This window comes from Fundulus heteroclitus, chromosome 7, assembly GCF_011125445.2.
Source record: "Fundulus heteroclitus isolate FHET01 chromosome 7, MU-UCD_Fhet_4.1, whole genome shotgun sequence".
Lineage (NCBI taxonomy): Eukaryota > Metazoa > Chordata > Actinopteri > Cyprinodontiformes > Fundulidae > Fundulus > Fundulus heteroclitus.
In genome coordinates, this window is record NC_046367.1 from 41,019,350 (window position 1) to 41,036,570 (window position 17,221).

Sequence of the window (17,221 nt, forward strand, 5' to 3'; positions counted from 1 at the left end):
TGCAACCAATTATCTTCAAAAGTCCCATCATTAGTGAAATGACGTCCGCCTGCGTGCAGACTGCCACATCGACTCTGAAACAATCCATTTTAATTCAGGTTTGTGAGCCAACAATGTTCTGCAATCCCCTTACAAATACTTTGTTTTGCAGCTGAAATGATCATAATGTCAAATTAAGTTGGAACAAGCTTTAAAAAAACAAAAAAACAAATCGAGTTCTTTTAAGTTGAACCTTTCTGGAGAGACAACCTAATAAAAGACACTATTAGTTTGATCTGCAATTTCTACATCATTGTAACATCAGTTCACACATGAAATCTGAGAGAACCCTGTAGAGAAAGGCTGGATATGCGATGCCACAGAGCGTCTTCTTCCGGTCAAATCCTATTCCGATCATGACGTGTCTTTTCAGGGCCCCGTAGGAGAACCAGGACCGCAGGGACCTCCTGGGAAAGAAGGTCCTCCTGGCCTTCGTGGTGATCATGGATCTCCTGGAAGACAAGGAGAGCGTGGACCTGCAGGCCCCCCAGGAAGCCCTGGAGACAAAGGAGATCCTGGAGAGGACGGCCCCACGGTAACCGAATGATGTTTCATCTTAATTGGCTTTTAGAAAGTATTTAAGTCGTCATTATTTGGACATCTGTATGAAAAATAATTAAATAAAGGTTTTCTGTCTTTTATCGCTGGCCTTAGGGTCCTGATGGTCCTCCAGGTCCAGCTGGGACAACGGGACAGAGAGGCATTGTGGGTCTTCCAGGACAGAGAGGAGAGCGTGGGATGCCAGGTCTTCCAGGACCGGGGGTTTGTATCTTTGAACTTCTGTTTTATCAGTCCAGACCCTCACTGACCCAGGTCAGGGTAGTCTTGTGGCATGGGTCACCAAATATTATGGATTTGGACCAAAGTCTCTCCCATCTGGACCCCCGTATCAATAAATTGTGTCAGAAAGTAACTTTTTTAGCTGGACATCCATTCAAAGGGATGTACAGTTGTTATGACAGACGTTCACAGAAAGACTTTGCAGAATGGACCGTTTGTTAGTTGTGTTTTCCTCGTTATTTAAGGGTCCTCCAGGAAAGCAGGGCTCCCCAGGATCAGCAGGAGATAAAGGCCCACCAGGTCCAGTTGGCGTCCCTGGTGCTAATGGACCCCGTGGTGATCCCGGTCCTGACGTAAGCAGATACTTCACACGGGTCTCCGTGATACTTCTTCAAAAACACGTGGAAATCAAAACATTTCTTCTCTTCAGGGTCCTGCAGGATCTGACGGACCACCAGGAAAAGACGGCGTGCTCGGTCAAAGGGTAGGACGCACAGAAAGATTCTGGTTCTGATTTATATGTTGCAGCAGACTGACAGGCGGTACGTTTCAGGGAGACAGAGGAGATCCTGGTCCAGAGGGCTTGATCGGCCCCCAAGGACTTCCTGGGACACCAGGTCCTGTCGGTGCACCAGGCTCCCCGGGAAGGAGAGGAGAACCTGTAAGTGTTGGTTTTCTGTCCTTTAGTCTGATTTATCCACATAAAAAACTTGTTCTGGTGTCAACCTTTAAGTACTTTGAGGATCCGGGTCAGCCGGCTGGTTGGTTAACTAAAGTCTTTCTAATGACTCTAGGGCTCAAGAGGACCTCAAGGACCTCCTGGAACAGCTGGGAAACGAGGATTAGTGGTCAGTCCCACAGCCGTTTGAAAACACTCATATTTTCAGATGAAATAAAATATGAATGTACGAAAAAAAAAGACATTTCCACATGTTTGATGATTAAACTTTTACTGTTATCTATGCAGAACCTCAGTTAAAGACTTTCATGTATGTATATTCAGGGACCACAAGGACCAAGGGGAGATAAAGGTGACCTGGGAGATCATGGAGAGAGAGGACAGAAAGGACACAGAGGCTACACCGGTCTGCAGGGTCTTCCTGGACCTCCAGTACGTTGAACAGAAGCTCAGGAGTTAAATCCTTCTGACTTACCTGCTCCTTCTTCCAGAGGTTTTCAAACCCTCACATTGTTGCTCCATTAGCCCCAAAAGTTTAGCTAGCCACTCTTCCGCTTTCCACATCCTAAGCATAATGATGTTCTTAAATAATGAAGATGTTTTACTGCTCCAGATGGAAACTTCTAAGGCCAAAGTGTCTCAGATGGCCGTTCCTGGTAAATGTTCAAGACTCCAGAATAAAAAATGTACTCTTCAAAGGAGGAAGCATGCTTGTTCCTAACACATCAACCGATCAGGCCTAACATTATGACCAACGACTGTGCAAGTGAACAACACATTATATCTTCATCTCTTCGCCACGTGTCGTCCTGTTGATGTGTCTGAAGCATGAGAACTAGGCACCATGAGGATTAGAGAGAGGCAGGAAGCAAGAACCCAAACGTAACCGCGGACAGGGCGTCTCCTAAACACCACCTTCGGCGGGATGTTCCTCGTCACTAGGGGGCAGCATCGATCAAAGCTAGAAACCTTGGTGAACCAGAGACAGAGCCACCGATGCAGGTGGGGAGTGAAGGCTGGACTGTGTGGTCCGATCGGACCTTCTGCAGCTCAACCTGCTGAAGTTCCTGCTGGTTCTGATTGGAAGGTGTCAGAAAACACAGGGCTTCACAGTTTTTTGTTTTTGGAGCTGCACATCAGTCAGGATGCTGATGCTGGCCCCTGCCTACGTCTGAAACAACCAACAATGGGGATCAAAAATGGACCGTCAAAGAGCACCAAAGATGGACCACAGAAGATGAAGGTGGCCTGGTCCTGCTACCTTTCAAACCACAGGGGTAGGCAGTTGTTTGTGTGTCGCTTGCCTGTGGCGCCCATGGCACCAGGAAGCCCAACGACCTGCAGCAGCAGTGCAGTGGTTTGGACAATGTTCTGCTTGGAAACCTTGGGTCATGCCATCTATGTGGACGTTACTACCTAAGCTATGTTTGCAGACCAGACAATTTGTCATGGAAACAGTACACCCTGGTGGCTGTCGCCTTTTCCATCAGGATGGTGCCTCCTGTGACAAACGGGCTCAGGAAGGGCCTGTGGAGCACAATAACCAGTTCAAAGTGTTTATCTGGCCTCCAGATTCCCCAGATCTAAATCTAATCACAAGTTTGTGGGATGTGCTGGACAACAAGTCCAATCTATGATGGCCTCCAACTTCCAGGACTTGAAGGAGCTGTTGACAACATCTTGGTGCCAGAGAGCACAACTTTACCTTCAAGGGTCTACAGGAGTCCATGATCCATGGCTCAGGGACGTTTAGTGACAACACACTATTAGGTCATAATGTTATGCCAGATTGGTGTCTTTCTTAAAGGAAATGAATAAGTGAAGAAATCTCCATTTCCACTCAGATATAAGATGCTGATTTCAGGTTAAATTCTGTTCCAACCAACACCATCGTGTAAGGAGCACATTTCAGGGTAATAAAGATGCACACATTTACATTTTATGTAGCACATGTTTTTGTAACTTAAAAATAAAGTGATGTCCCATAGAATCACCCAATAGGGGAATCTCTGTAGGAGGTTGGATTATTTTCTGAGATTTTAGTCTCCGAGTCCAGCGTTTACAGTGAAATCAGTGAGAAGCCCCCCAGACACCCCAAAAATGAGCTGGAATGCATCTTCATAACAGGAAAAAATGAGCAGTTATGTGAGGCTTCCTGCCTGAGAATCCCTCCTCATGTTTGCCATTAATCTTTTTTTAGGGCACAACTGGTGAGCAGGGAGCTCCTGGAATAGTTGGACCGGGCGGCCCGAGGGTAAACGCAGCGCTTACATCAGTTTTATGTGGAAAACATGGCGGAGTTTTACAGCTCCTTTTAGTTTTCATTTTCATGCAAGATAAAAACGTTGGATTTCAGTTCCTAATATTGAGCTCAGCTGCTAAGAAATTGTTACCTGAATATGACGCAGGGTCCTCCCGGGCCAATCGGGCCACCTGGAAAAGAGGGATACATGGGCCAGCCAGGGCCAATGGGGCCTCCGGGAACTCGTGGACTTAGTGGAGAAATTGGACCTCAGGTAAATTCTTATTAGAAAAGATTAACATTAACAGATGTTGAAATAAATGAAACAACAAAAAGGCAAAAAGCTGTGTATAAAATCAACAGGGCCCCCCAGGAGAACCCGGACCGTCTGGTCCTCCTGGGCCTCCAGGACCTCCTGTGGCAGCCATGGACGATCTGTTCGGCGGCCCCCAGGATTACGACTCTGGGCCCCCTCCTCCTCCCGAGTTCAGCGAAGACGAAGCCCTTCCCAACAGCAACTCCTCCGCCATCATCATGCCCGTGGACCCCGGCGTCCAGGCCACCCTGAAGGCCCTCAGCAGCCAGATCGACAGCATGAAGAGCCCGGACGGCAGCAGGAAGCACCCTGCCAGGACCTGCGATGACCTGAAGAGGTGCTACCCCATGAAGAAGAGCGGTACGTTTCACAGGCAACTAAGCCAGCTGGTGTCTTAGAACCTGTTACCTTAAATAAAACAATATGGATGGTAGATCTTTGGTTGTTTGGTAGCCTTCCTTTAGGAATCCTTCCTAAAGATGGTCACTTTTACTGCAGGCGAGTACTGGGTGGACCCAAACCAGGGCAGTTCAGAGGATGCCATCAAGGTTCACTGCAACATGGACACAGGAGAGACCTGCATTTCTGCCAACCCGGCCAGCGTGCCTAAGAAAGTGTGGTGGACCTCCTCCAGGAACAAACCCGTGTGGTTCGGAGCCGACATCAACGGCGGGACACACGTGAGCAGAATATTCCGAATGCTTAGCTGAAAACGTGACATGGCACTGTGTCAGCGCGGCTTTAACTGTCTCTGCGCGTTTCCAGTTCACGTACGGCAACGCGGATCAGCCGGCGAACTCTGTCACGGTGCAGATGACCTTCATCCGCCTGCTCTCCAAGGAGGCGTCTCAGACCATCACCTACCACTGCAAGAACTCGGTGGGCTACAACGACGCCAAGGCGGGCAACCTGAAGAGAGCCGTGATCCTCAGAGCCTCCAACAACCTGGAGCTCAAAGCCGAGGGGAACAACCGCTTCAGATACACGGTGCTGGAGGACTCCTGCTCGGTACGTTCCAGCAGTCAAACCTGCTTGTTGGTTTCAACACAAAACCTGAAAAAAGGTCAAAACTATTTGGCAAAGTCCACAAAAAGATAGCATTCTAATGTGCAAATATTTGAACTTTTCTGCAGGACGATATTAGGCAAATACACGATAAGTGATACAGACTCAGTAGTTGTGACTTGCAGTAAATAGTTAACAAAACTATGTGGTTGCATGGTAGCAGTAATTTTATTAGTATAAACTGAATGAAAAATATTTTTATCAGAGCATCTTACATTTTTTTCCCCTGGATTATAGAGCAAGAAAGCATCACTTAGAGTTCACATTCAGGACACTCAAATACTAGAATACTGATGGTTAAACTGTTAAAATCAAAACACCGAATTTGAGACATTCATCCCTTTAGAAGTTCAAAAAAACACCAGTCTGGGAAATCGAACATTTTCCCATACTCCTTCCTTATCAAGATCTGGAAAATGATGAGAGCAAATTTCCAGAGTTCTGAGACGGGACTACGCTCCACACAGGCAGAGAAAACTCTGGCTCCTCCTTAAACAGACTTTCAACTGTAACCCTTTGATTTGGTGACCAGCCTGTTTTATAAAGGTCGTTTTTGTCATGGTCCTCTTCAACAAAAAGTGAACAAAAGGTTTATTGATTTATTTTCTTTAAAACGTGGGCTTCTCTTCGCTTTTCTGATAATTTAATAATTGTTTAAAAATAACAGCCCTTCCTGGAAGGTAGAAACCCTAGTTTATAAAGCACTTTTCAGGAGCAAGACGATTCAAAGTGCTGTACATGAACAGAAAAACATAACCGGTACATAGAAAACAAAAAAATTACAGAAGAAAGCACATTGCAGTGGAATAGTAGCAGTTGATTAAGATATAAGACAAATCGGACCACAAACTTAAATACTAACAAGTAAAGGCAACTCTAAACAAATAGGTTTTTAACCTTGATTTAAAGGAACTCAGGGTTTCAGCACTTTTACAGTTTTCTGGAAGTTTGTTCCAGATAGGTGGAGAATAAAAACTAAATAATGTTTCTCTGTGTTTGGTTCTGGTTCTGCAGAGTAGATTTGAGACGTTAGTGGTCTGGAGAGTTGATATACTGATAAGTCTGTGAAATATTTAGGTGCTAGGCTTTCAGTGATTTATAGACCAACAGACGTACTTTAAAGTCTATTCTCAGGGAGCCAGTGGAAGGACCTTAGAACCGGGGTGATGTTCTCTACTTTCTTAAGCCTCCCACATACTTGCACCGACTTTGCGCACCGGTATGCACAGAGCTCAATTTTTAGTGTCACGTTATTTTTATATGTGACACAGAGCTCGATACACTGAGCAGGCGGTCGCAAAGACGCTCAGCATCAAAGTCCCTCTCTGTTCTCACTGACAGGTGGGAGCCTGTTGGAAAAGAAACGGCTCTAGGTGCATAGCTCGCCAATCAAACATTTTACCATCCGTTACGCCACTTCGTCCCACTAGCAAAGTGTGAGAATTGTAGGAATTTGCAACAATACATGTAGGCAACAGTACGCTCGACTATGAAGGGTAAAACGTCCATGGAGACTCAGTGCAGAGTCTGTGCGGTGCACAGTAGGCCTAAGTATGTGGGAGCCTTAAGTCTTAGTGAGGACACAGTCAGCAGCGTTCTGGATCAGCTGCAGCTGTCTGATCCACTTTTTAGGCGGACCTGTGAAAACACCGTAGCAGCAGTTCAACTAACAAAATAAAACCATGGATTAGGTTTTCCAGGTCCAGCTGAGACATCAGTCCTTTAATCCTGGAAATTCAGGTGATAGAAAGCCGCACTTGTCTTAATTGTAATTGTCTTTAGATGCTTTTGGAGGTTCAGGTCTGAGTCCATCACTACTCCCAGATTTCAGGCCTGATCAGTGGTTCCTAGCCAAAGCAGATGAAGCTGTGTGATAACTTATGATCGCTCCTCTGTTGTTACAAAAATTACTACTTTAGTTTTGTTTTTATTCAATTGAAGAAACTTTTGACACGTCCAAGCATTGGTTTCTTTTATGCATGTTTGAACAGTTTCATAGTCACCTGGTGACATGGTGATGTAGAGCTGTGTGTCGTCTGCATAGTTATGGTAGCTGATGTTGTTATTTTTTATTATCTGAGCTAGAGGAAGCATGTAGATATTAAATAGGAGGGGACCCAGGATGGACCCTTGGGGAACCCCACATGTGATTTTTGTTGTCTCTGATGTAAAGTTACCTACTGACACAAAAACACTTCCCTGTCCTTTTAGTAGGATTTAAACCACTTGAGTGCTGTACCAGAAAGGTCTTTTCTGGAAGAAGAAATAGTTATTTTTATATTATTTATGCAATATTATACAGTTGGGCAATATATAAAGTCCAAAGGACAGCCTGAGCACATTCTGTCTGTCTAGTTCTAAGCCAATATTAAAATTCAAGGAACAAAATAGGCTGAAAATAAGTTTCTTTGCTCTCTTTTACAGCAAGCATCTGGCAACTGGGGCAAGACAGTGTTTGAGTACAGGACACAGAAAACAGCGAGACTTCCCATTGTGGATATGGCCCCTGTGGACATTGGTGGCCCCAATCAGGAATTCGGCATCGATATCGGGCCTGTGTGCTTCTTGTAAAGATTCCTGAGACTGTTGAACTGACAGCTGACACGGTCAGAGTACTGAGGACTCTTCTGGCCCTGTGGCAGGATATTTATTGTGCCTTTCAACCCACTTCAAGACATCCAAGATTTCTAATTTTGTATGACTGTTTGGTTTTTGAAGAAAAATAATTGGTAAAAACCCAAATCATTCCTTTGTTGTGTTGTTTGTTCACTTAAAGCTTCATGCATTAAAATTCATTTCAGAAATCGGATCCAAAAGGAAACAAAAGCTTTAAAATGTTACTTATAACTGCTGTTAATAAGCCTGGAAATGTTGTTAAATGTCCCACCACCATTGCTATTATTATTAACGATAATTTTTTTTTTACAAACTTGCTGTTTTTTATGTTTGAATGGAACACATTGTGGTGCTATTGAGGAAAACACAGTCACGGCTGAGTTCGGCGCTGCAGTGTCTGAAGTCTGCATCCAGCTGCAACGACCCGGCGGCGGATCAGACTCTTTTCGTCCGTCGATTGCTCAGCGTTAGCTACCTCGTCACCTAAGCTGAGAAAAACGATGACGCTGCACGGAAATCTTTCCTCCCAGGTGTTGTTTTTCCAAGTGGTCTGATCTCTTCTTCCGGTCAAACGGTGCAAGGCCGGGTCGGGCGATGCAAATAAAGATTATTTGTCCATGATGGAGGGATGACTGAGGTGCTGTGTGGTGACTTTTAACCCAAATAAATGGTAAAGCAACAGGTAGCACAAATATGACCATTTTATGCACGTCAGTTCCCCCTTTGCCGTATTCTGGTGTTATAATAATGCTCTAGAAACCCTTCTTATATTCAGTTTTTTTTTTTTTTTTTTTAGAATAACTGGCTGTCTGCTTTGTACTTTCTGCTATGCAACAAATTAAACGGAATGCTTTTTAATCCCCCAAGTTTTGTCAAATTAATGAAGCCACAGTCAGGTCCTGTTAGACTGGTGACATTGCTAATGTGAGCCGTGTTTTGGATTTTTGTGACTGTATTTTTAGGTTTCATTTTAGTCTACAGTATTTATTATGCTGAGAGAAAAGGAGTGGCAGGAGGAGGAGCAGAAGGCTTTTCACACAGGAAGCAGAGGAGTTTGGATGTTTCGAAATAAATATTAAAATCTTTTCTCACTGCCTGTTCTTGTTTGCGGGCTGCACAGTGGTTGAGATTGTTGCTTCACAGCAGGAGGTTGCAGGTTCAAATCTCATCTGGGACTAAGCTTACAGCACCCAGCAAAATGATTCATAACACCTCATCTTTTCCACATTTTGTTATAGTATAACCAGAAGCCTCAATGTTATTTATTTGGACTTTATGTAACAGACCAAGGTAGATTGTTTTTTTTTGTAGAGACTTTCTGCTTGTTTTATTTATTTTACTAGTTTAGAAATGTGCAGACACCAGAGAGGTTGGAGGTAAACCCTGGATGGCGGCGCCGAAAACTACGAGGAATCTGTTCAATGTCACGCACTCCACAACTCTGAACCTTGTCGAAGACGGCGAAGAAGAAAGCCATAAGTCCTGTAGGAGATACTGCAACTCCCACTCTGTTGAAGAATGTGCACTCCTCAGATGCATCCAAAGCTAAAAAAAAGTTGACTTGCATACAAAATACTGAATAGTGGGAAACTAACTGCACATTACTTTGAACACACGGACCCACAGTGAAACATGGGGATGGGTGAATCATGCTGTGGGGATACTTCTTCAGCAGGGACAGGGAAGGATCAAGCTGGTCAAGGCTGATGGGAATGTTGGTGGATGGAGCTACAACACAACATTAAGGCTGTAGTTGAACATAAATCCGTCCGAGGTTTCTTGCCTGCTGCTGGATTTCTAAGCCAGCAGCAGGCAAGAGTACTTTTGCTGCCGCTGTTCTCTCCTATTGTTGTTGGATTCTTCTGTTTGCATCATGTCTGCGTGACATTTATATGTCAAAGCCACCAGGGCTGTGACTTTGACAGATGTGATGAATTCATCTGATTGGACGAAGAATAAAAAGCGCTGATTGGCCACGAGCGCAGAGATCTGCACCCGAGGAGAATCTTTAACGTTCCTCAGCATTGAAACATTAAAATTAAGAGACCTACAACAAGATAATCTAAATAAACCAGAAATTGAATGGGAATGGTGAATAATTAATCATGGAATTCAGATGAGAACAAACTCTGAAGCTAACAAAGAACAACCACTGCTAGCTGTTCAAACAACCAGTCTGTCATGCAAGATGCAGAAGAAAAAAAAAATGTTAATGGACACTTGATAATTAATGTGTTAATCAGCCATCACAGCAATGTGTTAAAGGGAGTGTGAGTTCCCAAGATGGTGGATGTCTGGAACATGTGGTGATGTCACATTGGGAGCTGGTGGCTCTGTTAACAGAAGTAGTGGCTGCATCGTGGCGTTAGCTAGCAGCCCTTCTAAGTCCCACTGATACAGATATATACTGTTGTGTGTATGAGCGCAGTGACGGATTTAGGCCGCTGGCGCAAACTGAGCGAGCTGTGTGATGAACACAGCTGAGCCAATGGTGGCTACCATGTTAGCATCCAAGATAACTAACAGTCTCACCTGTCATGAAGGACTTTGCTGACATTAATGTGGGTTAGTGAGCAGAGAGGAGTAGAAAACACAGACAAAATGGAAAAATCTCATGTTGCCAGATTACCGCTGCCTAAACCCAGAGCTCTCATGCCTCAGTGTGAGACCCACATTTTCCTGACTTCACACACCACACATGACATTTCTCACGCTGAAAACAAAGCTCATATGGAGTGGGCTCGGTCTAAGTGCCACTTTCTGTGGAGCTGCTTTGGCTTTTTTCATAGCTTTGTGAGTGGCTGTAGTTCCTCAACTTGAGAGGTCTGCTAAACCTCTAATGAAGACAAAGCTAGGAGCTGATAACCTCACCTCCAACTTGCTTTGGGGTCTGAGCTGGCCTGAACAGTTCAGACATAAAAAAGCAAAACATAATGAAATAAACAATATCTAAGCTTTCATATCCTAAACTAAGCAGACAGGGCTCCAGGATGTGATGGAGAAACATAGCAGCCACTCTTGGTTAGCGGTTGTTTAGTACTGGTTGCTCATGGCCAGCAAGTGCAGCTGAGGCTCTGATGCCATCTTCTTTCAGGCACAGGGGAAACTGCTTCTTTAAAGAAACTACAAGAAACTAAGATATTTACTGTAAAATCAACCTAAATCATTCTCGTTTGTCACCTGGGATGGAAGTAACATTCCCTATAAACAATCGTTCCTCTCAATCAACAGTGTCTTAGTCACGTTTTTCTCCTTTCAAACTTGGAGGTACGTTCTGAAACTACTTTGGCTCAGTGTGTAGACCATGTTTACTTTCTGGTTCCAGAGCCAATCATATGAGAGCTCCAAGGGTTCCCAACACAGAGCGCAGCATTTGGTATTTTATCTTGGCCAGAGAGCAGTAGCCTGCTAACATGGAAGCTAGGAAGAGAAGCAGACCAGAAATACAACAGAATACAACATCATAGACCTGTCCTGTGGAAGTAAACATTCACAACAGAAACACTGTTGAATAACGGCACATTATAGGGATTGGCAAGCTGTTGTACCGATTTGAATCACAAGGTGTCAGTATTATTTATTGCTCCTTTAATGTAGTCAGAGAAACCTGTCTTTTTCTAAAAGTCAAACCACAGATTTCCCTCCTGCAGGTCCTCAGACAACTGAGTACAGCCAGTAATGCCACCAGCTATGCAAAAAGCACACAGTACTTCACTACGGATCCAATGTTGTCCTTCAAAAAGGCACCAAAATCTTTCACATGTCCACCAATCTCAAGACGTTCATATGTGGTTTCTGCAAGCAGCGCTGTTTGATCTTCCTAATATGACGAATATCACCAGAAGTCCAGTTGTTGTCTGTGCCGTGCTTTTAAAGCTTTATGCCAGTGTGATATACTGTGCATTCTGGGATTCAGAGTTCTTTACTAGTTCCTTTGATCTCTGTAGTCCGGTTCAGTACCGTTTCAGTCTTTTCACCATGTGGCTATGGAGGAAACCCCAACACTAAGCAGAAATACTGCTGTAATTTGAATCTTTTTGTAATCTTCTTGTTCAAGAACTGAACATGTTAACCTTTACAGAAACTGGACTCGGTTTGTTTTTCTTTACGTTTTATTGAAAGAAGACCTTCCCAGATACATCCTGATGTAACTGAAACTAAAAGTGCCAGAAGCCCTGCTAGATATAACGCTCTCAATAATCTGTGTTCACTGACAGAAACCAACAGTCCTGCTGAAGGACAGGACTCTGAGACGTTACAGTACAGCACCCAGGCTGCATTCACACAAGCAGACTGGTTCCTGTTGTCTGAGCCTGGACGTTGGGTTTTCCATGACAGATTGTGCACAATAATTTATCAAAACGGTGAGCTGTTTGGTAGCAGGCTTCATTTCTCCATCGATTCTGTGTGAGAGTCCAGGCAGCACAGTCTAATGCTGGATTTAGCTCCTTTGTTTTCAGGCTCTTAGATTATATTTTTACTGATAAAAATGTGTCATCTTTTTGGCAATCTGCATCTGTCTCTGCAGAAAGTCAAAGCCCAACCAGCAAGCACTGCTCTAAAAATAAAACATACCCATTATTGAGCAGGCTACATTAGTACACCAGTTACATAACAGCTAACCATAAGCAATAATTGCTTTCTAATGTATCGCTGTAATACTGCTCTTCGGAAATCAACACTGTAACAGCAAAAGGAATCCCAGTATTACTGCCAGTGATCAGTTAGATTTTACCGTCCCATTAAGTCAGTATGCCCTCATAACTTTTTTCCATCTTAAAGATAAACTGAACAATAATTGTACATCCCTAATATCACCAGCTAGCAAAAATAAATGCTACAAATCGGACAGTTTGTCTGTGGCGAATCCATATTTTGTGAAGCAGTGTTGATTTGTTCTAAATTGTGTCACATAATTCTGCTGTTCATCATTATTAGGGAATTAAAGTTTCACAATAGGAGGTAAAAAGAGAAAAAGTCTTTAAAACGTAATTTTTCTAGAGTTGGATGTCCTGGTAAAGTTAACGTTCTACTGCCCTCTAGTGGAGTTTCCATATATTGTTTATCTGCTGTAATATGCAGCAGTTTGTTTTTTAAAAGGCTGAACTGAACTTCAAATAGTTTTTATTGGGCAGAAGTTTATCTCATTCAAGTTGTGCTTTATTTCCCTGTTATTACCTTTTACATGATATAGTATGAAAAATACAACTGAGACTGTGTGCTCTCTTCCTTCTCTTTAAAAAGGGGTGTTTAATATTTAATACTCGTGTTTTTCTTCTGAGTGTGTTTTTACATTTTTTAGGGTCTCCTTTAAGGATGTTAATTTTACTTTTTTATTCTATGTCTCTGTATTAGCCTACATGTGCATTCTGAGCCGTCTTGTGTCTCACAAAAATGTCATCATGGTTACATAATGACAATAAGACTTGATTCTCTACCAGATGTATAACTCTAAATGGACTTGGAGCTGTGGATGATTCACTCTCTGCAGAGGTTGTGCAAGCTCTCTCTCATCGGTACATATGCTAATGACAGAGACTCTGAGCTTAAAGATATTGAATAAAGGTGGTGTTATGGAAATATATAATCAGTTGTTGTATTAATCAGGTATTTTTCATAAAGCACAAATAGTTACCTTGTAATCAATCAAACTGTGTGGCTTGGAGTCTACAAAGGAGGAGGTTAATTCAAGCTACCAGGCACGAAGAAGCCGTGGAGGGGGACTTTGGTAATATACTAAATGAACCTTTATGGTAACGTTGTGTTTGTCTCACTTTGGAATTCCAATTATAATAAATATATGCATGCTATAAGTGTTTTGTCTCTGATAATTGCAAAGGAAAGGTGGAGGAGTAGCAACATTGTTTAATGATTCACTAAAGTGTAAAAAGGTGTTTTTAGGAAAATTTGACTCTTTTGAACATTTGGCTCTCCAGGTAAAGGGCCCGGTACGAACTATGTTTCTGAATGTGTACAGGCCTCCTAAGTCCACATCAAACTTTTTTAATGATTTTAGTGACCTGCTGTCTGTGATATGTGTTGATTATGACTGTTTAATTATTGTTGGAGACTTCAACTTTCACGTTGACAACCCTGAAGACAGAAGTGCAAAAGAACTGTGTGACACACTTAGAAACTTTGGTTTAAGTCAACACGTTAAACAGCCAACACACAAACAGGGACATATTTTAGACTTGATCATCACTAAAGGTCTAAAGATTTCACAGGTCAATGTAACTGATGTTGCCTTATCCGATCACTTTTCTGTTACCTTTGAAAGCATAATTACCAGCGACTCATTTAGCCAAAGGGACATCGTAAGAAAACGCACCTTTAAGGACAATGCCGCGGAAACTTTTATTCAAGCTTACTCTGATACTTCAACCTTGGGCTGCAACTCAGTAGATGAGCTAGTAGATAACTTTCAGTCTAAAGTCTCAGACATCATTAACTGCATTGCTCCAGTCAAAGTGAAGTTTTTTCCCGGGAAGAAAAAATCTCCTTGGAGAAATGCTCCATCAGTTAGAAGTGAAAAAAGGGAATGTCGAAAAGCTGAACGCAGGTGGAGAAAGAATAGACTCCTAGTTCACTACGACATCTATAAAGAGAGACTTTACAGATATAACTTACAACTGAAAAATGCAAGAGAATCTTTCTTCTCTGAGATCATCAAGAAAAACATTAATAATACTCATGTCTTATTTTCCACAGTTGACAGGCTAACAAATCCTCCTGTGTCCGTGACTTCCGAACTCCACTCCACCAGGGCCTGCAACGAATTTGCTAACTTCTTTACTGAAAAAATCCTAAAAATTAGAGGATCACTTTGTACTACCATATCAACACCAGAACCAATGCTTTATTCAGCTGGAACTATTTCTGACAAAATGTCCCATTTCAGCGAAATAAACCACAAAAGCTTAGAGCAGATCATTCAGCAGTTAAGTTCCTCCTCCAGCTGCCTTGATGTTCTACCCACAGCTTTCTTTAAAAAAGTTTTACCTGTAATAGCGTCTGATTTGACTCAGATAATAAACGCGTCCCTTCTGTCAGGTGTTTTCCCCCCAGTCCCTAAAAACAGCAATTATCAAACCACTGCTGAAAAAGAACAATTTAGACAAACTTCTACTCCAGAACTACAGGCCCATCTCAAACCTCCCCTTTATCAGTAAGATTATTGAAAAAGTTGTATTTCAACAATTAAACACCTTCTTAACAACGACCAGCCGCTTTGATGGTTTCCAGTCAGGTTTCCGTGCTCACCACAGTACAGAGACCGCCCTTATCAAGGTTTTTAATGACATCCATATAAATACAGACTGTGGAAGAACCACCGTGCTGGTACTATTGGACCTCAGTGCAGCATTTGATACTGTTGATCACTCCATTCTGTTAGAGCGCCTGGAGAACTGGGTCGGCCTTTCTGGTACAGCTCTCCACTGGTTTAAATCTTACTTAAAGGACAGGGACTTTTTTGTATCAGTAGGTAACTTTACATCGAAGATTACAAAAATCACATGTGGGGTTCCCCAAGGGTCCATCCTGGGTCCCCTCCTCTTCAATATCTACATGCTCCCTCTAGCCCAGATAATAAAAAATAACAACATCAGCTACCATAACTATGCAGACGACACACAGCTCTACATCACCATGTCACCAGGTGACTATGAACCAATTCAAGCACTGAGTAAATGCCTAGAAGAAATCAATGCATGGATGTGTCAAAATTTTCTCCAATTGAATAAAAACAAAACTGAAGTAATAATATTTGGACCAATAGAGGAGAGATCAAAAGTTAGCACACAGCTTCAGTCGCTTCAGCTAAAAACCACTAATCAGGCACGAAATCTGGGTGTAGTGATGGACTCAGACCTGAACCTCCAAAAGCATCTAAAGACAATTACAAGGTCAGCTTTCTACCACCTGAAGAACATTTCTAGGATTAAAGGACTGATGTCTCAGCAGGATCTGGAAAAACTAATCCATGCGTTTATTTTTAGTAGAATTGATTACTGCAACGGTGTTTTTACAGGTCTGCCTAAAAAGTGGATCAGACAGCTGCAGCTGATCCAGAACGCTGCTGCCCGCGTTCTCACTAAGACTAAGAAAGTAGAGCACATCACCCCAGTTCTAAAGTCCTTACACTGGCTCCCTGTATCTCAGAGAATAGACTTTAAAATACTTCTGTTAGTCTATAAATCTCTAAATGGCTTAGCACCTAAATACATCACAGACTTGTTATCAGCGTATAAACCCTCCAGACCACTCAAGTCTTCTGGCTCCAGCCTACTCTGCATACCTAGAACCAGAACTAAACAAGGAGAAGCAGCATTTAGTTCCTATGCTCCACTTATCTGGAACAAACTTCCAGAAAACTGTAAAAGTGCAGAAAGCCTGAGTTCCTTTAAATCAAGATTAAAAACACATTTGTTTAGAATTGCCTTTGAATGTTCAAGTTAAAATGTTTTACTGTTTTCAAATGTTCTTTTTTGTTTCTACACTATCCCTACTTGCTTTTATTCTGTTTTATTTTCCAATATTTTAATCATGTAAAGCACTTTGCATTGTCTCTGTACTGAATTGTGCTATATAAATAAATTTGCCTTTGCCTTTGCCTTCTTCCTTTGCTGCCAAATCTCCGAACCGGGTGAGGCAGGCCTTCATAATTGAGACAGGAAGAACAAACAGGCCGCCTCGTTAGTGGGCTGAGAATGGAACCCTGAGGAACGCCACAAGTGATTTTAAACTGGCATAAAGCAGTCAGCTGATTCCAGAACAAACATCTTTACTTCACTGGTTCATTATTTGGAGAAAGTTTAACTCTAATTTAAGATGTGTTTCCAAGTCGTAAATGCCCTGCATGTCCCTGCTTCAACTCAGCTGCAACAAGCGGAAAGATGATTAAAAGAAATATCTGATGACAACCAGTTACAATTTTTTATTTATATTTCTATTGAAGCAGGAAAAAAAAAACTAAAATAAAGGACCATAACAATCATTGTAATTTCATAAATGAAAAGCCCTGGCTGACGTTTAGTGCATTGGAATTTTTACTCCTAATAAATGTAGCTCCAGTTCACAGTACTATTAAGAAAAAAAATCCTTCCAGGAGTTTAATTACTTACAATTCAACACTTGGGGGCGGGCTTTGAACACGTCCAATCAACCCGAACTTCTTCCGACTAAAATGTGATCAAACACATTAACATTGAAATGTTTTTCTCTTACCTGTAAACGTGGAGCGTTTGCCGTTCTCACCTGTGACAGCCCAGAGGAAGCAGCCTTTCATTTTTTCTTCTCTCGGTCACGTGGTCGCGCTGAGCATCCTTCCAGCGGGCAGACTGGCGTGTCTTTACTGGGCTGCAGAACCATGGACCAGTCGGGCTGGTACCGTGCATAGCTGCGGGACACATTGGATTCAGTTTTTTTTTTCCTGCCTGGCTTCTCCTCTGCAGCTGGATCGCTGTGCGCCACCGCGCAGGTA

General features: G+C 42.7%; 2 protein-coding genes and 1 long non-coding RNA gene across 4 annotated transcripts in view; 2 read left to right on the plus strand and 1 right to left on the minus strand.

Annotated features, from left to right (window-relative positions):
• The window catches only part of col5a2a (collagen, type V, alpha 2a), a 55,449-nt gene extending 46,850 nt beyond the window's left edge, over positions 1-8,599 (plus strand). Inside the window, exons 42-54 of the mRNA XM_012880882.3 lie at positions 413-574; positions 694-801; positions 1,065-1,172; positions 1,250-1,303; positions 1,373-1,480; positions 1,614-1,667; positions 1,823-1,930; positions 3,699-3,752; positions 3,907-4,014; positions 4,104-4,416; positions 4,555-4,736; positions 4,822-5,064; positions 7,546-8,599. Of these exons, the coding sequence (XP_012736336.2) occupies positions 413-574; positions 694-801; positions 1,065-1,172; positions 1,250-1,303; positions 1,373-1,480; positions 1,614-1,667; positions 1,823-1,930; positions 3,699-3,752; positions 3,907-4,014; positions 4,104-4,416; positions 4,555-4,736; positions 4,822-5,064; positions 7,546-7,692 (1,749 nt within the window). The 3' untranslated portion in view covers positions 7,693-8,599. The remainder of the gene's footprint in view (positions 1-412; positions 575-693; positions 802-1,064; positions 1,173-1,249; positions 1,304-1,372; positions 1,481-1,613; positions 1,668-1,822; positions 1,931-3,698; positions 3,753-3,906; positions 4,015-4,103; positions 4,417-4,554; positions 4,737-4,821; positions 5,065-7,545) is intronic.
• Positions 8,600-11,921: 3,322 nt separating this feature from the next.
• LOC118563766 lies at positions 11,922-17,102 on the minus strand. Its single transcript, XR_004931421.1, has 3 exons — positions 16,996-17,102; positions 16,863-16,919; positions 11,922-12,295 (listed from the first exon to the last, which is right to left on the minus strand). It is a non-coding gene; the product is annotated as an uncharacterized LOC118563766 (long non-coding RNA).
• slc4a3 (solute carrier family 4 member 3) overlaps positions 17,069-17,221 on the plus strand; it is a 55,776-nt gene continuing 55,623 nt past the window's right edge. The window contains exon 1 of one of the 2 annotated variants that reach the window (XM_036139653.1): positions 17,069-17,218. The gene's annotated coding sequence lies outside the window, so the exon portion shown is untranslated. The remainder of the gene's footprint in view (positions 17,219-17,221) is intronic. The other variant, XM_036139650.1, reaches the window with a different exon arrangement.